Source organism: Thunnus thynnus, chromosome 10 (assembly GCF_963924715.1).
Source record: "Thunnus thynnus chromosome 10, fThuThy2.1, whole genome shotgun sequence".
Lineage (NCBI taxonomy): Eukaryota > Metazoa > Chordata > Actinopteri > Scombriformes > Scombridae > Thunnus > Thunnus thynnus.
The window spans coordinates 11,245,830-11,270,972 of record NC_089526.1 but is presented as its reverse complement, the minus strand read 5'-3'; the positions used below and the strand labels follow the sequence as shown (position 1 = coordinate 11,270,972).

The 25,143-nt window shown below is 37.8% G+C and overlaps 2 protein-coding genes across 5 annotated transcripts; both read left to right on the top strand.

The window, feature by feature from the left end:
- Nucleotides 1–3,923: 3,923 nt before the first annotated feature.
- On the top strand, nucleotides 3,924–14,492 carry csf3r (colony stimulating factor 3 receptor). 3 transcript variants are annotated; one of them, XM_067600935.1, is made up of 18 exons: nucleotides 3,925–4,075; nucleotides 5,366–5,413; nucleotides 6,638–6,734; nucleotides 7,526–7,600; nucleotides 7,845–8,141; nucleotides 8,991–9,123; nucleotides 9,288–9,454; nucleotides 10,084–10,250; nucleotides 10,419–10,569; nucleotides 10,859–10,941; nucleotides 11,071–11,278; nucleotides 11,379–11,567; nucleotides 11,783–11,884; nucleotides 12,174–12,320; nucleotides 12,402–12,542; nucleotides 12,653–12,749; nucleotides 12,830–12,908; nucleotides 13,890–14,492. In XM_067600935.1, the coding sequence occupies exons 4-18, from the start codon at nucleotides 7,537–7,539 to the stop codon at nucleotides 14,373–14,375; spliced, it is 2,511 nt and encodes an 836-aa protein (XP_067457036.1). In that variant the 5' UTR covers nucleotides 3,925–4,075; nucleotides 5,366–5,413; nucleotides 6,638–6,734; nucleotides 7,526–7,536; the 3' UTR covers nucleotides 14,376–14,492. The 3 variants fall into 3 exon arrangements, with proteins under 3 accessions (XP_067457034.1, XP_067457036.1, XP_067457035.1); XM_067600934.1 differs by having other exon boundaries at nucleotides 5,361–5,413; XM_067600933.1 differs by lacking the exon at nucleotides 5,366–5,413 and having other exon boundaries at nucleotides 3,924–4,075.
- Nucleotides 14,493–17,450: 2,958 nt separating this feature from the next.
- On the top strand, nucleotides 17,451–23,158 carry mrps15 (mitochondrial ribosomal protein S15). 2 transcript variants are annotated; one of them, XM_067600932.1, is made up of 9 exons: nucleotides 17,451–17,711; nucleotides 21,030–21,098; nucleotides 21,206–21,281; nucleotides 21,399–21,447; nucleotides 21,593–21,677; nucleotides 21,794–21,852; nucleotides 22,322–22,513; nucleotides 22,781–22,883; nucleotides 23,034–23,158. In XM_067600932.1, exons 1-9 carry the CDS (start codon nucleotides 17,576–17,578, stop codon nucleotides 23,036–23,038), a joined length of 774 nt encoding a protein of 257 aa, XP_067457033.1. In that variant the 5' UTR covers nucleotides 17,451–17,575; the 3' UTR covers nucleotides 23,039–23,158. The 2 variants fall into 2 exon arrangements, with proteins under 2 accessions (XP_067457033.1, XP_067457032.1); XM_067600931.1 differs by having other exon boundaries at nucleotides 22,781–23,158.
- Nucleotides 23,159–25,143: the final 1,985 nt, after the last annotated feature.

The following is a 25,143-nucleotide window of genomic DNA, read 5'->3' as shown; positions in this document are numbered from 1 at the left end:
TGAAAATCTATTGCAGACTATGCTCTGGCAAATATCAGTGCTTGTTTTCACCATCTGTTGATGTCAGAATCTGTCAGTGTGTATCAGAAGTAAACCAGGCTGCCACGGCCACCACGCAGCATGTGGTACTTGGCATGATTTACTGTAGATACAACTTATGACCTAAATGTCATCATACTGTGGTGAGGCCCACTTCCTACTGATTTCTGACATGGAAAAAAACAACACTCTCAAATAACTCTCATACAACTTGCTGTAACAACATGGAACAGCCTTCCCCCTGCTGTCATTGGAGATATTGCATCAAGTAGTGTTCATGCCTTCAAGAAGAGACTAACAAACACCTCCTCAGCACGAGACTGCAATCCTAAAGCTCAGGGACTTTCATATGTATACAAATCAGCCTCATATATATTCCTGAGTAGCTGCAGATCAGTGATAAGCTCTCTGAATGGTATTCATGAAGCTTGTATCTGTAAAAGCATTTTTAAAAAAATGCTTGTTTTTTTTCATTGGTTCCCAACCTGCAGGTCAGAATAAATCTCAAGGGTCAACAGATAAGAAAGAAAAAAAAAAATTCTGTTACACAAAGTTAAGTGTATTTTTCTGACTTTTCCCTCAATTTTGCCTTCTTGTGAAATACTGGATACTTTCACTTCTTCAGGCAACAAAATGAAAATCACTGAAATTATACAGTCCAAGCAGAACAAAATGGTGCCATGCTTGCTATAATCTGTGATGAGGGGTCATAAGTAAACAATACTTGATAAATTTTCTATTTTTAAGGTTCATAGGCCAAAAAAATTGACAACCACTATCCTCACAAATCCTAACAATATTTCATACAGAATATGCTTATTCCACTTGTTCTGCCACACAAACAAAAATCCCACCTTGAGTTTATTAAAACTCTGCCATGTTCTGGGTGTGTTTCATTACTCATATTGTAACACACGTCTTCTTCTTCCTTTAAACAAGCCCAGTAAAATACTGTGGTAAATAAGAATATGTGTCTGTGCTTGTCTGTCTATGTGTGTGTTGTAATGTGTGTGTGTGTTTTTTTTTACTTCTCGTGTTCCTTTCCTCTCCTCTTCATGTCCCACACCAGGCTCTCTGTGAACCCACTATAGCCTGCCAGCACAACTGACCTGTGGTAAGCATGGATGGTGGTAAGGGGGAAATCAATAGTCAATTCCATTTTGCAGCCAGCGTGTGACAGGTACTAGATAGGAGTGGATTGGGTGCAAGAGCGTGAGTCGAAGCTTGACTGACCCTCTTCCCCATCTCCCTCTCTCTCTCCCTCTCTGCCAGGGTCTTGCTCTCTCTCTCTCGACCAACCCACATGGTGGAAACAGCAGCGAAGCGCAAGAGGCCACATTCCTTGGTGTACAACTCTGGATTATGGAGACACATTAAGCATCATCCAGTGTGAGTGTTGAATATGACAAATGATTAAGCTCATGACTGAATCAGGATGTATCTTATTTAATTGATGCTGACTCATTACAATAGAGCTGCATTACAGGATTGATTGGATCCCTCTGGAGTGGCACCTGTACATATTTTCATACATTTGTGTGATTTGAATACATATAACAGGACACTTTGCTCTGCACATTTGCAAGCTGCATCCATACACATGTTATGATTGTAACAGTGATAATGGGAACAGAAGGTTAATCACATGCACCATCCTTATTGCCACTTTTCAGGACATATGGTTCCTCCATCTGGGAGTTTTGATAATATGGGCAGCAAGTACAGCACATATCTGAATTTTAACTGCAGGCTATGTGTCAGATTCAAAGGTAGGTACTGTATACATTTTTATATATATTTTGACAAAAAATCTTGACTCATGGTCCATTTATTAGCTTTTTCAGGAGCTTGAAACCATATCTCACAGTTTTCTTAATGGAAAGAGAGTTTACTCAGTTGTCACGATTATTTCATGGTTTAAAGTTCTGGAAAAAGCAAATCAATGGACCTTTTTTTGTCAAACTACTGTTTCAAAAATGCATTTTCAATTATTTAATTAAATTCACTGTGTTGTGAAATATATTTTCTTCCCCACAAATCTGATAAATTGATTGTTGTCTGATAAAATAAATTAAAATACATATATTTTAAATGCAACTATACTTACTGAGAAAAATGTATTCAGAACATTTCATGCACATATTTTTATTTTATTTTAAAAGAGTTTACCTTTTTCATACTTGATTGATAAACATATGACTCAGCCTTAACAGACTGATGTACAATTTAAATTTTTCTTTGTTGTATTCCATTAAAATGTGTTAATGTGATGGCTCAGGTTTCCTAGCAGGGGTCCTTCATTTTATGATACTCAAAAGTATACTATTCAAAGGCGAACACCTCCAGTTCTGGCAGGTCTGGTCAGTAATTACAGCTGTGAGGCGGGTATTGAGTGTTTAATAGCACATAAATATCTCTGGCTGATAATTCTCAGGTCATAGGACTGATTTGAGAACACTTTCATGCATTGTTAGAGAAACAATTATTTCCTTTATAGATGCAATGTGTAATTTACTTCACCATTAAACCCTGGGTACAGTATATTGATTTTGACTTTTAGGGTTGAGTGGAGTAGTAGGATGGCATCGTTTCAACAGAAAGCAGTTAAAAAGCAGGACTTAACTATTTTTAGATCTGAATGTCATGCATCCATGATTAACAGAAGCCATGATTACAGCAGTTGTGATTGCAGTTAACTACTGTAATTCTCTGCATAATAGTAGATAGATATGAGAGGATATTTCCAGCAGTGACTAATTTGGGGTTAGTCACATCTCTAATGTGAATAAGAATCTAAAGAGGAGACAGCATTCTATTAAGTACAGTACAAGAACCATAATCAAACCTAGCAAAGCTCCATCGGTTCAACTTAGCTTCAGGGGCCCTCAGCTAATTTTACTGCTCACTGAAATGTAGTATGTAATACCCAGTGGATGGAGAACACTTCGTTCATTACTGCTGATTAGGAAAAAAAGATCAAGCAAAATATGTCAACGCACGATAACCAGTTAATGTATTTTTAATTAGTAGCTGCTTTTCTTCTCTCCCGTTGACGCCTATTGAGAAACCTACCATTGCATGTCTTTAATACTTCCTCCAACAGCCTCTTGATTAACAGTTAGCTTCCATTATGTTTTTGAGGACGATAGAGTGACCGAGCAGGGATACAGCTGTTAGATTAAAAGTTGAGTGGGTGACCTAACTGGCTCGCCTTGCACACCATTTGAAATGAGGCCTCAGACAGAGAATCATTTTACAATTTAATAAGCTAATAAATGTGACATGGCAAGTAGTTTCAAGTGCCCTTGGGGGGTCAAGGCACAGTTTACAATCCCATTTAAGAGCTTGTTCTATTACCATGCTGACAAAGGCTCGGACAGGCACGGAGAAGGAGATGAGTGCATTTTAAGACAGCCTCTATGATACAGCAGATCTGCTACTTCAAGGGGCACACTCAATGCAGAGAGGTCGGTCAGTCTGAACCAGACTTATTGCATTCTTCAAGAAGGCTCCCTGGAGTCATGTTGCAGGGCATTTGACAGCCTCCATATTAACACTTAATGGGAAAAGACCATCAAATAAAGTTGAAATACCTACCTACTCTCATACAACCAAAGGCCAGACACCTCACATGTTCAGAGATTTACGTTTAATTATTGAACTGTTCCCATTTCTCATAACATATCAGAATGGCTATATATTCTACACAATAAATAAACATCTACTATTACCTGTAAAGAATTAAAAAATTTGTTCCCGATTTTAGTTGAACTGTCCAACTCATTTCTTACAAGAAAGCCCCCACTATTCCTTCCCAGAACTGGGCCCCATCAGTCATGTGTTTCTTCCTGGAAAATAGTTTCACAAATTCAAAACAAGGATGTTGCTGTTGCTGTTGCTGCTGCTGCTGCTGCTGTTGCTTGGTTAACACGCATATGTCCTCCAATCTGAGCTGCACTAAGCCACACTGTTTCATCTAGATCTATCCGGGCTGATGAGAGCCTCTCGTCTTTCTGGGTCTGCTGCAGCTGCTGTGGTGAGTGGCAAGCCTCTCTGATGGCTCTCCTTTATCTTCACATCAAGCAACTTGCTGTTCCTTTCATTTTGATAGTTGTGCCACATTGAAAAGGGAAACTTCACAAAACTCGTTTCTGAATGACATAGGTTCACGCTAGATAGTTGCGTCCTGATTATCTTAAAGACTTATCAACTTAATATTATTTAAAACTCTCGCTTATCATCCTTAAAATCAGGCCATTCAGTATTGCGCTTTTGCCACATATTTTTTGTAGTTTCCTTTTCTAAAAATGCCAGTGCAAATTTTTGAAAACATGAAATACTACTGTTATAGAGGATCCTCAAATATTTCGATTTTATTTTTCAGAATTCCAAGATGATAAACTCCTTTTAAAGTGAAAGTACTTAAAGTGTATTGCTCAAGAAGTGTCAAATGAAAAGTTATTAAAGCTTTTTAGGCATATTGATAGGAGATAGGAAACACTCAGTAATGTTCTTAGCTTTGTTTTTTTGCAAATAATAACTCTGACAGTGTTTTGTCGGTTGTTTTGTCATTTTGACTGTTTTCCTAATGTTGCGGGTGTCACTATTGAAGTAGCATTAGCATGTTAAGTTATGGAAAACATGTTTCTGTTCTTGTCATCCATTGAAAAAGAGGATGTGAAACAGATTGTTTTCCTCCTTTTTAGATTTTGAGAGTTTTACAACTGCTGACACAAAGATCAGTTTGCCCGAGATTGAGGGAACTGCTCTAAGATTTTTAAATGTTTAAATATGAAAACTAAATTTCATTTAACTGTCTCCAAATTCTTTATTTAAATTACACAGCGTAGTGTGGGAAATAAGACCAAAAGGGGGAAATAGTGGTAAGTTTGTCATTGCACTCTATGTCAAGGATATTGCTAAATCATGAAAGTGGGCATTTTGTAACCCCCAACAGCAACGGGAAAGGAAACATATGGTGGTTATAGCAAAATGTGTCTCTACTCGTAGTGACATGACTCACTGATAAACAAAAATTAATCCAGAAAACAAATTTGTATCAATACATTAGGAAGATAATTGGCCAATACAGTGAAAATAACCACTCCTGTCTTCATTTTAAGCATATCAAACTGTGTTTGTTGACAAAACACACTCTAAATTTAATAGCATTTTTTCTTTCTTTCTTTACCTCACTCTCTACTGCCCTTTGTCAGAACCGAGGGCAATTGCCTGTTAGAGGTAAGCAGGAATTCTAAAAAGGAGAGCAGCCTTTATGCACACGGCTGATAAGAAATTCCATTTTTCTCACATCTCTTTAGCACAGACTTCACCAAAAGGCAGGTTATTGTGGACTGAAGACAGCGATCTGCCTGTAAGTTACACATTTTTAAAGTAATACCTCGCGTCATCTTATGACGTTGCTTGCGATTTGATTGCCTTGATGTACCGTTGCCACCCAAAGGTAGCAGTGTTCTAGACCAGAAGTACATGGAAGGCAGGATAGTTGGAAATCTAATAACAAATCGTCACTATTTACATTGAATTAAACACTCAAGAGTCTATTGGCGATACAGTTGTAGAAATCGCCTGTGTGTTTTAGCCTGAATAATTAATAGATTCAAGATTCTTCAGGTGCTCAACCTAGACCAAGTTTTACAAGACCAGACCACAGGACGTTTCTCAACGTTGTGGGTTCAGTTACTGGCTCTTTGGACATGTGTGTGTATATATGTGCATGTGAGCGTGTGTCTACATGTATGTTGTGTGAAATGCATTTCTGGTGTAGAAATCAATAAGGGTCAGTTATACTGTCAGATAGCACTTGAGAGATTTCCTCCCTGTTTAGTTCTTAGTTGCATTTAATAGTTACCTTTAGTACCACTTAATTAGTAGCACTTAAAAATGAATTGTAAGCTTGATACTCCGTATTGAAGATTTAAAATGCCCAAATAAAAATAAAGAAATAAAGGGAAATATACACTGTGTATATATTATTTGTATTTCTTTTTTTATGTATGATTGTACTGTGTCATAAATACATATTAAAAGAAAAACGTATGTTAATTGGTGTAGTGAGTTTAAAATAAAATAAAGTTAAATGATAAAGTGCTAATCACAGTTTTCCAGAGCTTTTAAAGTTACATCTTTAAAATTTTTGTTTTGGCCGACCCATGAAACATGTTCAATTGACAAAAACTTTACACAGCAAATCATCACATTTGAGAAGTAACAACAAGCCATATATGGGAGTGAAATCAGTCTAAAAAAAATCCAGCTCTTACATGTGAAATACGTGAAATATATTTCAAAAGTGATGTCATAAGCCCAAAAACCACATGTGCGTTTGTATGTTTCATCACATTGAAATGCTTTCACACGTGATAAATCACATGTACTAATGTGAAAACATCAATCATGAAATGTGTCACACATGATGTGAAGTCTTTTAACACAATATGTCAAGTTTTCACGTTATCTGGTGTTCAACATATGATAATACATGCCAAATAATTTTCTGTCAGTTTCATTAATTAATTGACAAATCTTTTTAGCGCTATTCCAGACTAATAATAGTTTTGTCTTTCCTCCTATACAGCACAGAGAGACAGGCCTTCACATCATGTTGTTGGTGATGCTTTGTGAACTGGGAACCAGAATTCAATGAATTTTTAAACGTTCATGTTTGTGGAATGGTGAGTATTTCAAAAACTCCCTCCCACCGGTGCTAATAAATGTGATGTGATCCCAACTGATTCTTGAATTTAAGAAGCAGGTTGTTGACTTAATATCACAAGTGCAATATGCTAGAGAATTGCTCCCATCTGCTTATTTTACAAGCTCCCATCTTCTGCTCATTAGACATGACCAATCAGCTGTGGAGCGCATGCCCAACAAGGCTGGTTACCTTCTAACAACTGGCAATTACAATTTTTCTCTCTGCTTGGAGGAGTTTTATCCCTCTAATTGAATGGTGTAAGAAGAGTACAGAGAGTTACTGGTGATATCTATTTAGGTTATTCTCACCACAGAGAATTTTAATTTCATTTTGTAACAACTAGGAGGGATTTATATACCACATCCTCTGTGTAATAATGTTACATAAATGTGGACCTAAGCTGTCATGAATGTTAATTTTTATTATTCATGAGTGTGTCACGTGTCAGTGTTCGGGTTTGTTCTGCATGCGCTCTTACACAGGTAGCACTGCAGATTATTCATTGCTATAGTTTTGTGAATGCATTCTCTAGCTGTCTGTTTATATTGAAATATCATGCATTATGGAGATCACATCAGCCTGCCATACCAAACACTTGAAACAACACGTTGATGATGTCTTTTCAAACGCCAGACATTATCACTCTCAGTTCCTCCTTCGCACAACGCAGTGTGCCACTTTGAAAGAAGGGCAATTCAAATGTTGTCTTGATAGGGCAAGGAAGTTTGTAATTTGAGAATAATGTATTTCATTTTTGCTGCCTAACAGGTTTTATCATCATGATATCCACATGGGTGTCAGTGATTGTCATGCTGGTGGCATTTGTGAATGGAGCCAGAAACAGTGAGTGTTGCTCTCAGAGTGAAATAGCAAATCTAAATGGAAATACCTAACCAGCAGTCACAAAGACAATTGTTATTACACCTTCTGCCCTCTTTCTTGGATACTGTCAAAATTGAATATAAAGCTTCTGTCGGTTTTATAATAGTTATCATTTACAAAACACCAGACATTTCCAATAATTATCCTCTTCAACATGCCAGATTTGTGACAACCCTGTGATTTAAATTAATTTTCTCATTGTTAGAGGATGACATACAGCCATGTGCGAAGGTCCAGACGTCCAGCTCAACGGTGCCTTTGGGGTCACCTGTCACAGCCACCTGTGTCATTAGAGATGACTGCCCTCTGGTCATTGGACAAGCTGTTCATATTGAGTGGCGCCTTGGCGATCATTTTCTTCCCAGCAGCCCTGTGGCTGCTGAGAACGGCAGGATTTCCGAGGTTGTTATACCAAGCTTCAATCACACCAAGGCAATCCTCACTTGCTGTGTCCAGGCCTCACCCATTCAAATAGTAGGAGGAGTGGAGATCAGAGCTGGATGTGAGAGAGATTTCAACTTCTATTACACGTTTGCTCATTAATAATCAAATTATCTTGCCTATATCGCTTTCCATGTGTTACCAGTGAAAAATGTTTGATCATTTAACTTTTCAAGCAGTAAGAGAAACATTACATGTATTACATGTGCGCTCAACATAAAAATGAGAAAATGAAATATTAAATTAAACATTTTAATTAACTTAAATGCTCAATTTTTCATCACCTTATCTAAAAGATCTGACACATTTTGGTGGATCTATGGATAGACACATATTAAATGCTAAACCAAAGATTAATCATTCTTTGGCTTCAGAAAAACTACAAATTTAAAATTGAAAACTGAAGTTCTGTAGATATGATGCACAGATATCATTGCCTAGTTTAGTGAAACTTGAACTGACCACCAATAGACCAATAGATCATTTCAGGAAAAGCACAGGTGGATCTGATTACATTAACGATGGTTCAGTTCCATTAAGTGTCCAATGAAGCCATACTGGTGAACCATCATGCACTATACCAGAGTATAGAAGTATGAATTTGGAAAAACTAAATGGGATTCAGCCATCATTAATGTCATTAATTGTATCTCTGCTTTTCCAGCTTTGAAAAGGACTTGTCATAGTAGGAAAAGCACAGGTGTTACTAATAACAACAGTGGCTCTGTTCTATTCAAGTGTCAAGTAAGCCGTGACAGTTTGACAGTGAGCCAGCATGCACAATACCAGGAGCCTGAAAATAAAGAACCTCAGCTGTCAGTGAATCAAATTCAAAGGGATAAATTTGGGAGTAAAAAAGTGAACAAATACCTCTACCATCTCTAACTTTTTAGTCTGTATTTATGCATAGATCCACCACCAGCACCCCAAAACCTCAGCTGTCAGACAAACCTCACTACCCCAAATACCTTGACCTGTAACTGGGACCCCAGGCAGCAGGACACCCACCTCCTCACGAAGTACATCCTCTTCACAGAGATATGGTAATATTCTGCCTGAACATAACATCTTTCGGAAATACACTGTCACAGTTGTGCAAAAGAAAATGTCATTTTGGTATCAGGAATATCTAAAGTGTCATTTTTCACAGAATATTTCTGTGGGGTTGCACCACTGCATTTCCCACATTATGATTTCCTCATTTTAGGGAATCAAAGGAGAACCACACTTACAATCTGCCACCAGGAGTCAACCACTACACAATCCCTCGCTCTGACTTTGTCCTGTTCTCAGACATGGAAATATATGTGAAAGCTGTGAATGAACTTGGAGAGGCAACCTCAGCACCCATCACATTGGAACCTGTCAGTGCAGGTGATGATTATAGAAAACATGTTTTTATTGAATGTTTTTTCATGCGTGTTGTAGGTGAGCTGTAACCTCCATCAAAGTTTTATTTACCAACTGTTTTCCAGTATTTAGTAATTGATTATAATGGTTGATATAGCACTCTAATTATTTCAGTAATAGCTGCGCCAAAACCCCAAGAATCTGGAGATACCTCAGAAGGATATTTATTAAATTCTAGGAAGAATCTGGATAATGTCATGTTATTTGAGGGTTTGTTGATATGCAGTGTACCTAGGCCAATAATGAGAGTGATATGAAGTATGCAGAAACATCCCACACCCTCTATGTGTGTGGCATTCAGCATACAGCTACCAGTCATATCCTGGAGCGATGTGAACTTCATCCTCTGGCAGAGTTAAAGTGCTCCTAAAGCAGCTCTGAGTTTGTGTAATGTGCCCAACGTGGATTTCATCATACATAGGTCTTATTTGAATTACCTGGATTCCTGGAGTAAATCTTTTATTTGATCTTTTAACATGTCCCTTCGGATCTTCATGGTCACGTATGCTTTGGCTTTCATACAATTTGTACTTTTTTTCTATACATATTAGGAAAACTAAAATAATTGGTTATATGTAACTGTTTTATTTCAGCAAAGTTTGACCAACCAAAGATTCTGAAGGTTGAAGCAGTTCCTAAAAGGTATGGCTGCCTAAAGCTAAGGTGGTGTTTATCCCAGCACCAGGCCTGGATGCATAGCTACTACCTGATCCTGGAAGTCCGACTTAAGACCGCTGACAGCAGCCAATGGAATGAACCAGTGAGTACAAATCATTCCAGTGTCCATATAAACTGAAAGGTTATTGTTATTAAGATTAACTTTTGATACAGTGGCTATAAGCGGCCATACAACCTGTCTGAAGGTGAGATGTGTGTGTGTGCAGGGAGTCATATTTTTATAATGTGTGTGTTCTGGGATATGTTTTAGATCCTTGTGGACCGTGTCAAGCCAATGAGACCTGTGGACCAGTGTCGTCTCCTCCATGGGACTCAGTATCTTGCCCAGATCAGAGTCAGATACCAGCAAAGTCCGTGGAGTGAATGGAGCAGCAGCCAGTCTGGGGTCACCTTGGAGAGTGGTAGGGCTTAGATCAATTAAGAGTGACACAATCAGTCACTCTAACATTTTCCAATCTATCGCCTTTTCTTCCATTTCCTAGCCTTTTCAATATATGCTAATGTCATGTTCTACATCTCCCATTGCTTTGCTCTATAGCACAGACTGAATTGATGTATTGAGTTTTGCTGCACACCCTGGCAGCGAATCCATAGACCTGTCTTGTATAGAAAACTTTTACTTTGAGAGTGAGAAGAGAAGAGCAGGCTTTTGACAAGCTGTAAAGTTGACAGCTGTCTTTTTCTTTTCAGCTCCCACTGGACGCCTAAACTCGTGGATGAAGGTATCTGGGAATCACGCGCACCAACAACTCAACATACACTTGTTTTGGAAGGTACACACATAACACACGTTGCTTGGCACCCATCACAAACTGATATATTTACTGTTATAGCTGTGGTTGAGTGTGTGAGGTCTGCCTTTAAAATATCTACTCTGTTTTTTGTTTTTTTTTCTGTTTTAGCCATCAAAACAATTCCGCGCCAATGGCCAAAATGTGTCATATATTGTCTCACTGCAAAAAGTGCCAGTTGAAAGGGGTCGGGTGTGCTCTACTACAGGGAATTACTGTGCTTTCCAGCTCCCTGGGAGAGCAAAGAAAGTGTATCTGAGTGCTGTAAATGCAGCAGGGAAATCCCCCCCGACTGAAGTTCGTATTTACCAACCTGAAGGTAACACAGACATCTTTAAACACGCTTAAACTGGCTTAGAAAATGGCTCTGGTACGATACATTTTTCACACAATGTGCATTATGTGTTTTGTGTCTGTAGATCGTGCTGTGATATCAGACGTTAGAGCCATTCCTCAAGATGACAGATCCCTACTGGTCCAGTGGAGAAGACTGGTTTCTTCAATTCTCACCGATTATGTGGTGGAATGGAGACCTTTGTTAAAAACAGACCTTTCCCTCATCCAGTTTGAAATTGCTGACAGGAACCAGTCGAGCCTTGCCATAACAGGTATGTTTTATAGTATTTATACTGTAGGTTTTAAGGACCATGTCCTTCTTATTTTACTCACATTTGATTTGACTTTCCTAATCTGGTGCTCATCCTACACCTCAAGAATTCACTCTTATGCATGGTCTTCTTTTTCTTGTGCACAACCTGCCTGTACACACTGTTAGAAGCTTATGGGCACTGATCCACTCTAACCTCTTCACTCTCATCAATAGGCAGCTTTGAGCCATACAAGCCCTATGGGATCTCTGTGTATCCTAGGTTTAAGGATGGGATAGGCCTTCCTCAGACTGTTAATGCCTACTCTAGACAAAAGGGTAAGTCACCAAAGACACAAGGAGGATCACACAAAGAGCAGGCAGAGGTGTGGGAGTCAGGCTGCGTCAACTTTGAAGAAGTGAGAAAAGAGTTTGCCACATGAGTTAAAAAAAACATATATTGTGCAATTTATCAGGAGGAGATGGTGTGTGATAGGACGATGCCCTCTTGTGGATAGAAGATAAATGATTTTTCAAATCATAGGTTAATATCCAATGTTAAATTTTGTTAGCTCAGTAAACCCACTGTAGCTGTAATAATCACCCATGATGATATTTCTTTTTGAAGCGCCATCTGTGGTCCCAAAAATAAGAATTAAGAAGACATGGCAGTCTCATATTGAGCTTACCTGGGATGAAATACCTTTAGATCAAAGGAACGGAATTATCCAGAACTACAAAGTCGTCTACCGGGATAAGAAGGGACCCATTAACGGTAGGTGCAAGACCATTAATTTTGCTGGTCTAAAACATTTTTATGCACTTGATACTATCTGATGTGTGACTGTTATTTCAGTGGTGAATGCGGACCTGGAGGAGAGGAGGGTGATCCTCAGAGACCTCAACACATTGTCTCTATACGAAGCTTTCCTGATGGTTAGCACACTCAGTGGGAGCCGGAATGGGTCAACAATTCATTTTGAAATTGAGCCCTTTGGTTGGTATCATTTTATTCCGGTGGCTCTCTTGAAACATCACTGAGAGATTAAGACATTTTGTGTTCTCACATCTGATATTTCATTCAGCTTATGTATTTTCTCTTCTCAGATGCGGTTGCTGTTGTGATGATTGTGACTGCATCTGGTGTTGGACTGTCATTGATGATTATTTTTGTTGTCATGACTTGTTTCTCCAACCACAAAAGGTAAAACCATAGATACACTGTGTTAAGCTGCAGAGCTTTGATGTCATTTATTCTCAGTACATTTTGATCGTGTTTTGCAGGCTGAAGGTACGTTTCTGGCCAGCTGTTCCAGATCCAGCAAATAGCAGCATCAAAAGATGGACTTCAGACTCAACACGGGTATGGAAAATTAACCAGTGCAAGATGTAATAGTTTAATTTAATAAAAACCTGTTTAGGTTATGCTGCACTTCTCAATATTTTATATGAATAATGGATCAAATATGAAATGTGTCGCTCATAATGACAAACCCACAGAAAATTATGACCTAACTCTGAGTTCCCCTCTATGAACAGTTTAAGCATCTTTCAGCTCATTGTTTTGGCAACTTTACTGTTTTGGAACAGTCTCACCACTCTCATCAGGGTTGTTTCCAGCTCCAGCAGGCAGCTGTTTTTAGTGAAGAAGCTCTAATAAATCCGCTATACACTACATGCCCAGCACCAAACACACACAAAGTTAGCAACTAGCTGGTGAACATAGTGGGGCATTGTTCCCTCAGGAGTTTGTGATTACAATAGGAAGAATATTGGACTTCCATACACCAGGTAGTCAGTTCACTGTAGGCAAACACTGAACTTTATGATATAATATATCCATCTTGTGTTTACAGTCTGTTGCCAACAAGTGGCCAAAAAATCAATTACTACTGAAAATTCCATGAAAAAAGTGATGTAGTATAGGCCCTATACATTATTACTCAAAGGAATAGTTTGATATTTTGGTAAATAGATGAAGTTAGATGACAAGCTTAACATCACTTTCATGTCAGTATGCTAAATACAGTATGAAGCTATGTAGCTTCGTAGCTTAGCTTAGCTTAGCATAAATCTTAGCATGGCATAAAGACTGGAAACATGGGAAAACAGTATGCCCAGGTCAGGAAACAAAATTAGCAGACCAGCACCTCTAAAGCTCACTAATTAACACTTTGTATCACATTTGTTTAATCTATACAAAAACTGAAGTGTATAATATACTGTAACAACACATTGTGGTTTAACTGGGGGTCATGAGTAGGTAGAGTCATTTTCTCATTTCCCAAAGATGTCAAACTATTCCTTTAAGGACACTGACGACTAATGTATTTTCCTTTTGCAGGATACCAGCCTTTCCTTGGACGCTGATGAGCCAAATCCAATATACCTGTCCCACCTCAGCTTCCTGGACCTACCTATGAAACTAAATAAACAGGATGATGACCTGTGGTTAAACAGTGCAGAGGACACCAGTGATCTCGGAGACTCCATTTGTGGTTCACCCTTCATCCCTGGCTACTCTGGTTCAAACAGCGACTCTGTTCCCTATGCTACTGTGATCTTCTCTGGTGCTTGCACAAGCAGGCCACCCAAAGAGCCTCATCATGTCTACCTGCGATCTGAGTCCACACAGCCCCTTTTGGAGACAGAAGAATCCTTTAGTCCAAAGTGCTACCAGAATATGGCAGCTGATGGGATGACAAGGGAGCAGTGTTTTTTTGGTCCATGTGATAATGATGGGCCTGAAGAAGGAACAGATCAAGTTATTCTTTGGGATGACTTTCCTTTTCTTCAAGCATTAGCCATGAATGATACTCAAAATGACTAAAAGTAATTCGCTGATTATTAGAGCTACAACGATTAATTGATTAGTTGATTGACAGAAAATTAATCAGCAACTATTATGATCATTGAATAATCACTTAGGCCCTTTTTAAAGTAAAAATTCGCAAAATTTGATGGACGCAGGTTCTCAAATTTGAGTATTTGCTGCTTTTCCTTGTCTTATATTACAGAATATCTTTGAGAATATCTTTTTGAGGGGTTTTGAGCTGTTTTTCGACAAAGTACTGTAAGACCTTTGATGACGTCACTGTTGACTGTAGGAAACTGTGTTGGACATTTTTCACTGTTTTGATGGTTTATAGACCAAAATGATGATGAATCAATTAATCAAAAAAATAAGATTAATCGATAATGAAAATAATTGTCAGTGGCAGCCCTTCTGATTGTAAGAGTAGCCACTGTGCAAGATTTTGATGCAGATTTCAGTTTGTATAATGAGCCTCTTGTGGTGATCCAGCTAAGCACACAGCTATATATTCCTGCTAGATTCAATGCTGCAATGACTTTAATATTTGATGATTATGATGCTTTGTCTATACCGCACTGTGCAGATATATCCTCTCTTTGTAAGAAAATATTCTTACTGAAGAACATTTTTTAAGGTTGAAATGTTACTTTTGTGGGTTATATGTGAACTTGTTTTCTAAAATACTTATAATGACAAGGGAACAACAGCTTCTTATAATAAAAAATAAAGACAAAATCCTGGATACTGTTTTCCTGCTGACTGACCATTCACCGCTATACCTCAATAGTTGGTCAATATTTCATTGTCAAGATTTTTTTTTTTTAAAAAAGTTCTCTGTAGCTAAAGGATGTTATTCAAAATGGACACCGAGTAACCTACATTTTTCAGTGAAAACACAACCTAATTAAAGGGCAGAAATCAAAATTACACTGTTTTCGGGTCTGGACAAGAAATACATGCATGTATTTTGACCATCACTGGAGTGCAATAGTGGGATTTTTGTTACCGATACGAAGTCCCATTCTTTCTCTGTGTTGAGACCAACTTCAGCTGACAATTCTTCATCTCCACTCTATGCTGCGGTATCAGATTATAGAATGGTTTTTTTTTATAAAACATTCTCACAATGTTACATGATAACAAACAAACACTGTTCTCAAAGCAACATTCTAAAAATGTTTTCAGGATGTTATTCAGGCCTGAGATGACAGAACGTACTTTATAACACGTTCCTTTAATGTGATATGTTAACAAAAATAGAGCATTTTGTCTGCAACATTCTGAAGATGTTTTGGTGATGTTGTTGAGGTAGCAGATTAAAAATTGTTCTTTTATAAAACATTCCCACAATGTTACATGATAACAAACAATGCTTTCAATGCAACATTCTAAAAACAACGTAAGACAACGTAAGACAACGTAAGACAACGTAAGACAACTTAAGACAACGTTATCCTAGAGCATTCTGGAACCAAAATAAAACTTTCCGCTGAAAATGTTTTGAAGAACATTTGGGCATAATGTTCTAACAATGTTATAACTAAATATTTTAAGAAGGTTGTCAAACATTTTCAGAATATTTTTTGGCAACATTATCCTAGAACATTCTGGGAACCAAAATAAAACTTCTTGCTGAAAACATTTTAGGGAACATATGGACATAATGTTCCAACAATGTTATAACTAAAGAAGAAGGATGTCACCAAACATTTTTAGGATGTTTGTAGAGAACGTTATCTTAAAATGTTCCAGGAACCAAAAGAAAAATTTGCACTGAAAAAATTATTAGAACATTACATGTAACACTCTCAGAAAGTTTTTAGAACAAGAATTTCTAGCTGGGAAGTAACTGCAAAATCCGGAAATGACTGCTGATTTACAAGTAAACGGATACAGTTTGCAGTAACTGTTCAAATGCCCTCAGAAAATTAAAGTATTGCTTATTACACAGTGATGCATTTAACCACCTTCAGTAAACTGCTGAAACACTGAACAACTCAGTATAACAGCAATTTACAAATTGTTGGTTTAAAGATGCCAAAGTTTCTACTTTCAACCTGATATGAGATACATGAGTTTATAATATGGAATAGAGCTTCTCGCATGTCCTTTTTTTTTGGTCCAGCTCAGGGCTTCACCAATTGACATTGCCTTTCTTTTGATGCCTACTGCAATGTTTTTACAAAAAAGCTATCTTTAATTTTAAACCCAGATCTACAGCTCAAAGGCCTCCATCTTTTTTACCTTTCTACAGTAAGTGCCTCTTTGTGACTTCTAGTGGTTCCCCATATAAAGCTGATTGCCACTTTATTTAGTGTCTTTATTGTTTGTTCTTTAGGAGGGAAAAGGTAGCTAAAAATAACAAATTGGATAAAACAACAGTCTTTATTATTAAAATTCTAGTTTTATAACTATTTGATTTCCTGGCGCTGTGTAGCTTGCCTCTCTCTCTTGATTCCAGCATTAAACACCAAGGTTTATATTTGTCTCCCATACATTTTTTCACACAGTTGTCTTTAGCCTCAAATAGCCTATAAGTGGCAGGTTTTGAAGAATAATGGCAGTATACACACAATATATAAAAAATATCCCTCTGTAGAAGAGTGTCAGACGGATATATTGGATAGTTGCTTGTAATTACCGTCAAATACTGTTTATATACAATAAATCTCATACATTAATTGGAAAAGTCTGTAGATATATTAGATAGTTGCTTGTACTTACTTTCAAATAATGTTTATATAAAGTAATGATTATGAAATTATGTTTTTGCCATTTTCACATACAATTAAAGCCTAAAGCTCTCAAGATAGCTTTAGATAGATAGTAATTTGAATATAATTTTACATAATTTTTGTGTTTTATATCCAGAAATCTGTGCTTTGATTGGGCGGCTTTAAGGCTAAACTGGATAATAATAAGGTATTTCTTCAGTGTTTTTCAATTTTTTGTGCAGATTTATACACTTGTATAACGTTCTAGCAATATTTTGTTGTTGTTGTTGTTGTATTTATTACAGATCCCGAAATTTGTCCTATCGACGTATTTGTTCTGGCATCGATAGCAAAGCCTAGAGAAAATGTTCCTGTTTTCAATCAGCTAGTTTGGTCTAACCAAAATGGCGAGCCTCATGTAGGGGTCGAGTGTGATCACCTGTCACATTTTCATCACTTTCGGGGAGTTTATTATCGACTTAATTAGCTATCCTGTGAGCCATGTTCGCAAGCATAGCTCTGCGGGCGGCTCTCAAGTCGTCAGCTGGCGTTCTGCGGGAGAGCGGCGCTCTGTGCTCCGCTGTGACAGTGAAGACATGCAGCTCGGCTTTGCTATCAGGACCGAGAGTCAGCTGCGGTAAGTGTGGGAGAAAGGGACAAACTGGAAGATAAGCCGACGTGTGTAGCAAATATCTGACTAACGCATTTCAGTGTAAGTTACTGGCTGTTTGACTGTGCCAAGTCAACGGTCAGCACGTAGCTGGAGCATCGTAGTTAAGGCTAACTAGCTAGCTAACACCGACAGCAGTGCTGACCGCTGACGGGGAGTTGCAACAGTGGCGAAAAGGCGATTCAACCAACCTGTTCCACCAGCTGTGTGTAAGTTCAAACTTAGCCTAGTTATAACGTAAATTATTACTAAGTTGTGATTTATGCGATGCTAAAATAATAGTGGTAACATCACGGAGTTAAGTAACAACATAACTCTAAGTTACAACTAGTTACACATGCCCCTAGGGTAAAACAGCAGTTTTTTCTGCCGTACAGCGTCTTTTTTCAGTAATTGCACGCCATTTTAATTGCATACCATTTTGCAACTCAGTAATCCAGTTGAAACCTAATTTATTGATGTGATGTTTCAGTATCGATCTAGCTCACTACGATGTGTTACTATGTCAAGTGGCTAATACTAGCCAAAAAGCTAATGCGCATGGTAACCATGACGATGGAACCAACACTTATCTTTGATCGTTGGTTGGCCACTTGCCTTAGTCATGACTTACGTCCAAACCTATACAGTCTATGGTCCAAACTAGTTAGGTTATGCCCCCAGTGATCGTGGTGCAACCAATTTCAGTGGCTGATTTAGTTACAAACTAATAGTTACTAAGCTTCTACAGTGTCGACTTTAGACCCTAACTTAGGAGAGATAACTGGTGCAACCCTGTGCAGATTACATTGGTATCACTTTTGTCATTAAAATTTAAAAAAGTAAACGCTTACAAATGTCTTAAAGCAGGGTGAAGCACCAGTATCTCTCAGGAAATGACATCACGATAATGATATAGAAAACCAATATCCGCTCATCATCTGATATGTGCTTAGTTGTGTTTTTATCTGGGTTGTGGGACTGTCGTGCTCTACAAGATAATACTTGTTTCGTTCTGTTTTGAATCACTCATGCATCAGTTGTATCATCATCCTCTAAGATTATTTTCACAGCTTCTCTTCAAAAAGAGCTTGCAATGGAGACAGTGTCACTCTCATGTTAAGTGGCATGCCATAAATTCAAAGTATGTCAATATGATGAGAGGTAGAGCTGCAACTATTATTCTATTAGTTGCTATTAAATGAATCACCATCTATTTTGATTATCCATAAATGATTTTTGAGGGAAAAAAGTCCTAATTCTCTGATTCCAGTTTCTCAAATGTGAATATTTCCTCATTTCTTTAGTCCCCTATAACAGTAAACTGAATATTTTTGGGTTGTGGGCTTTTGGTTGGGACAAAAGAAGACATTTGAGGATGTCAGCTTAGGCTCTGGGAAAGGATGATCGACATTTTTCACCATTTTCTGACATTTTATAGACCAAACAACTAATCTGCATCTGTACTCTAGGGCCTGTACTACAAAGCACTTTCACATACCCAGGATATCTTTTCGTTATTTGGCTGCACTGAGCCTAACATTGGACGCCTGGATAACCAGTACTATGAAGCTGGTTATAAACTAGATCAGTCAACTCTGGGTTTTCCTATCCAGCTGTGTGTATGTTGATGTGAAAGAGGCGGGGTTGTTTATTACGAGTGACTTCATCAGAACCATGAATGAAGTGCGTCATATGATATGAGATGAAACAGTGATACCAAATACCTGCAGAAAACTTCTGTTAGTGAAGTGAAATGTAAACGAGTCTGTAATCATACAACAGAATAAGAAGATGTAGAAACACTAGAAATAATTTCCACACATTAAAAGTTGGCAAAGGCTTAAAATATATGGCTTAAGTAGGCATAGAGAGAGTATGTTTTGCTATTTAGTTGGATGATGGAGAAACCATTCTGAATATGAAAAAAATAAACTTAGAGTAATGCCAGAATGTTTCTGCTACCGAAGCAAAGAGAGGAAAAGTAGTTAATGACTGATGAGGTCTATTTGACTGAAATGTTGCATTTATTATCATGGGAGCCAATTAGGCTAACATTGTGTGGATTATTTTTCTAATAAAAGACAACATTTCATGTTTATTTCCAGTTATCATCACACAGTTGTCTCATATTATTCTGAGCTGCAGTGATGGAATCAAGTCACTGACACTGTCAGCTATCACTTCGGGGATAAAATAAACTTTGCACAATTAAAATGCAGCTAAAGTCATCATTATGTGTTAAGTGTCGTAAATGTTCACTCCGTTTGTTAGAAGCTCTGTTTTAAAATCAGAGTGGACCTATAAAAATGTATATCGCTCTTTTTTACTTGTCACTTTATTGTAACTCTGGACTTTTGTCCATGTCAGGATCCTGTAGGAGTGATGACCTTTTTTTTTTTCAGTTTTACAGTGCTCTGGAGCAGGTTAGCTGTTCAGCATAAGTTACCATGGTGATGTACCCCAGTAAGAAGTGAACCACTGTCGTAGGACTGAAAACCCAGAGTTAAACCTGAGGTTACCTCGCTAACCCCAAGTCCTGCTTCGTATTACAGGCCTCTGGTCTTGTAAATTGCAAAGTTATTAGCATTTTGTTCTTGGTTATTATACAGCCACAGAAAGCACTCGGTGGACTTAGTTACAAAATGCCCACTTCTCTACCTTTAGGCCACCACAGCCCCCCCTAATACTTTATATAGGCTAGTTTATAACATCACTGAGGGACCATGCTTGGCCTTAGTTAAGAGATATCTGTGTGTCTTAATATACAAACCACTTTTGTGACGCTCACAACATGCATTTTTTGTTGAAACTATTTCACATTATGAAAAATTTCCATCTGTAATTCACAGACAGCTTTGGTGGGAAAACACTGTTTATTCACTGAGTCATTTCTTGTGTGTCTGGCTAATGTAAGTGTGTGTTGCAATTGGATCTCATTGCAATTTTTGTTGTTTCACCTGTTCTCCAGTCACCAACTTAATGCTTTTAAAGTAGGTTTTATTAAATATTTTTCTTTCTAATCTATTATCATATTTTATTATTTCTTCATTTTATTTAGATTTTACAATTTAATTTAATTTCTCTTTGTGTGCATTAGTCTCTCAATACACGTTTACCATCCTGCGTGTTTGTCAATCACTTGTAAATCACTTTGAATTGCATGTGACTTGTATGAAAGGTGCTATGGGCCTATTTTGAGCTCAAATCAGCAATGGTTCCCTTGTCTAAGTTTCCATAATTTTTGTCCACTGCTCATTCACGCATATCCATCCATCCATTTATACATGTTTTTTCTCTTATCAGTTACAGGAAGCTTTGCTGTTCAACCGCCGGTGAGACATTATGCTCGGGCTGCAAAGAAAAAGAAGACAGGTGTGTTGTTAGGCTGCATTGTCATTTAAAAATCACATTTTGACACCAGGCTGTGACATTTCTTGAAATACACGCTTTTAACTTTTCAAACAATTTCTTTCCTCCAGGTCCTGAGAGCCAGCTCAGTGATCTTCCTCCAACAATGCTGAAGATGGATTATACAGCTGTACCTCTCGCTCAAACGTAAACACGCATATACACTGTAGCTTCGATGAAATGAGTAACAATGAATTTTACATGTATTTTATACATCTGTTACATTAATCACTCCTTTAACACTAGTATATCGTCTGTTAATAGGACTGATGATCTTGTCAAAAGGCTTCTTTCGTTGGAGTTAGCGTGCCATGTAAGTTCTGTCTGTCTTGCTTTACACTGCTTTCTTTTTCACTTCTGATGGCAATTATTACTTTTCTTTTCTGTACTGAAATGTGATTGTTTCAATAGCAGAAGTCATAAACAGGCAGTTAAATACATTATGTGCATGTCCTCAGAGTGAAAAGCTACAGCTGAAAAAGGAACAGCTGATTGCAAAAGTTCAGAGGGATGAGAATGACCGCAGCTCTGTGGAAGTCAAGGGTGAGTTGCTGTTTTTCAGTCTTGCTGTGTTTTTCACTGAAGTACAAAAACAGGATCTAGCCTATTTTACTCTACAGTATGTTCATACAATTCCCTTTTGATGTCTTTTCCCACAGTGGCTATTTTGACGACAAGAATCCGAAACTATCAGGAGCACTTGCAAAAACATCACAAGGTGAGAGAAGGAGTGGAATCAGCATAATTTTTTGCGCTTGTAAGCCAAAGTAGGACAGATCTCACGAAGGTGTCCTTGTATGACGTAACATGATAGGGCAGTTGACATCACTAGAACTTTCATGTATGAATACAGCTCTCCACATTTCCTCTGGTGTGAGGCATGCATGTGCTACAGGATATCCTGTGTACACCCCCGCATCAAACAAGGACATGCATAGCAATGTCATGGTAGGAAATTTCCATGTTACATCATACCTTTAACACTTTCGGTGAGATCGACATAGTAAGAGAGCTGAGGCTGTCTCCCAGTACATTAAAGCAGCACATTCTGATATAAACTGTTGCAAATGAAGTACTTCCTTATAGTGAAATGAGTGTGTAAACTGAGCCATATTTGGTGACCTACTTCCCATTTTCTTTGTATTTTATCTAACAACCGCATTCTTTAATGTTTTATTTGATTCTAGGACAAAGCTAATAAGAGACGGATGCTCATGGCAATCGACCGAAGGAAAAAGCTTTTGAAACACTTAAGGCTAGTTCGCTATGATGCCTTCGAGAAGGTATGCGAACAGCTGGGCATCACGTACACTTTCCCTCCAGAGTACTACAGAAGGGCCACCCGGCGCTGGCTGGCCAAGAAGGCCTTTTGCATTAAGGTAGCACACAAACAGCCCCATTATTCAGTGGAAAGTTCTTTATTCTTGTGCATGATGGTATATAATGTTTTTTTACTGGCAGTGTAAAACAAAGACATTTTTCATACAACATTAAGATTATTTGGAGTTAAAAAAAAAACAGTATATATATGGTCTGACAGCATTACTCAGACCTGCTGCAAGTCGATGTGGCACTCATCTAACTAACACGTTGAAGGTGTTATTTTGTGCTTCCTCTGACACTTGGTCATGTATGTCTGTTCTCAGGTTTTCAAAGAGGTGCAGAAACAGAAAGCAGAGCAGAGGTTGAAGATGAAGCAGAGTGTTGTCACCACAGAGGCCGAAACAGCCAAGACAAAAGCTGTTGAGAGTCAGTAAAAGATAATATACTGAAACACGATGCTAAATGCTTTCCCAGAGCAATGTCTTTATTTCTATTATTCGGATGTGGTAATGTGATGTAAATTGATCCCTTTTTCATGCATTACCATCATCAAATATTATTTCCCTTTGCTTTCAGGCTGATGTCAGAATGATAAGAAAATGTCAGAATTCAAAGGAAATAAAATGTCTCAGAAAGTTGTATTGTAATAAACTGAAAAATATATTTGTGCTGTCAAATAAATGTGTGACTTAAGAACTATATGCACAAAAGTGAAGTTAATTTCATTTAGCATAGGAGTAGATAATGAGCAATACTTGTGAATATGCTTATAAGGGCTCAATGAAGTGCACAAAAAACAATTTTCCTTAAATTTCCACCGTAGGCTGCAACTAAATAGATAATTTAACAGTGAATGATGTGGCAAGAAACTGCTGCACTGCTCTTTATGGGTTGAACCTGTACAATAAGTTACACTTCTGGCTTTGATGTAAAACTGGCTGAAAGGCTGTGAAACTGACATTGCATTTAGTCCAAATAACAGAAGGATCTTCCTGTAATTTCATGAAACACCAAATCACCACAACCATGAAATTAACCACATGCATAAACATCAAATGTGCTTGATTAGAAAACAGTGTATTACAGAGATATGACCATCACTACTTTTGTACTGCACTGTACGTAGGCTCCATCATTCTGTACATTTCCATAAATCAATTCATGTTATTTCACATCTATGTTTTAAATACTGACAAATGTAGCTCTGTGTGCATATGACAAGAACATCCAAATGAACCTTTTAATGTAGCCTATTTTAGTTTTCTGCTGGTTCAAACCTCAAGAAACAAACTGCACTTGTGACAAAGTATGAAAGTTGATTAAAACCTCAAGCTGCAACATGATGCATTTGAGGGTGTTATTTGAGGGCGTGGTGTAAGATTGTGACAAATGCATAAGTTCTCTGAACTGTGCTGATTAAATGTGAGAGGAAAAACCTTTTAAATAGAGGCCATGTGCTTCTGTGATCTGTAGCTGTTTGACACTATATCCACTATTGGCCTCAAAGCAAAGTAGCAGTGAATCACCACAGAGATCTTGTCATCCTCGGAAACAACAGTTTATTGGCAAACCAGCATTTCACAGCTCATACTCGTCAGAGCTTCCTGTGTGGTGTGCAGAGTTTGTCGGTTTGATCAGGAGGAGCGCAGACTGACACGACTCTTCTCGTAAGTGACATCTCTTTTTTTCCCTCTTGCACAAAATGAACTTAAGAATTAATTGTTAATAACTTTTATACACTGCGACAGTACTATGATCTAGCACTGTCTTAAGGCTACAGAAAACAAATCTTGCAGGGGTAATTCCAAAGTGACATGATATTCTTAAAATACTTAGACATTTTCAAGTCTTTCAAGCAAGAGTATTTTTGAGCAACATTAGTGGACGAACTGAGTTAACATACACTGTGTTGAGAAGGATTTTCTGAAAATATTTGTATATTTCTTATTTAATAACCATGAGAAACTATTATAAATTAACCAGCAAGTACATCTTGAAAGCTGTCAAAGCCCTCAAACCAGCATCTTGTTCAGTGTTAAGGAACAAGTCCATGAAATGTTTCTTGCTATGATTACTTTGCATGAATGCTGATTGAGTTTAAGAGTATGAATAACGTATGGATTCTGTTCCTATCTTCCATTGGAGAGCACTAAAATATCTTTCTTTATATTTCTGAATGATTCCATAAAAAGTTAAAATTTGACCTTAGCCACTGTGCAAATCAGTAGAATCGTATATAAGTAACCACCCAGCAAAATATGAAAACAGGCATATGGAAAGATCAATTTAAGTAATTTCTCCTAGAGCTTTTTCACCTGCAAAAAACTGCTCTCTCGTTCTATCACCGCACTAACAGTTGAATGTGTTCCTAACTAGGCAGCTAAAGCTAAACAAGCAGAACCAGTGATCGAAATGTCAAACCCAGTGGTGACCCATCAACCAGGTGCAGGTGGCTATGGGACAAATGTCCAAACAGGGCAGTGGAGCACTGGCCTGTGCTCCTGCTGCAGCGACTTCTTAGTCTGTGAGTACAATTCAAGATGTTTATTCTGACTGTGTTTTTTTTTTTTGTCCAATGAAGACACACTCAAGCACCACTGAACTTTTTTTCTCCTTCAAACAATCATAATGAAATACTCTTCTTTTGTGCAGGTGCTGTTGGTTGCCTCTGTCCAATGGCATTGAG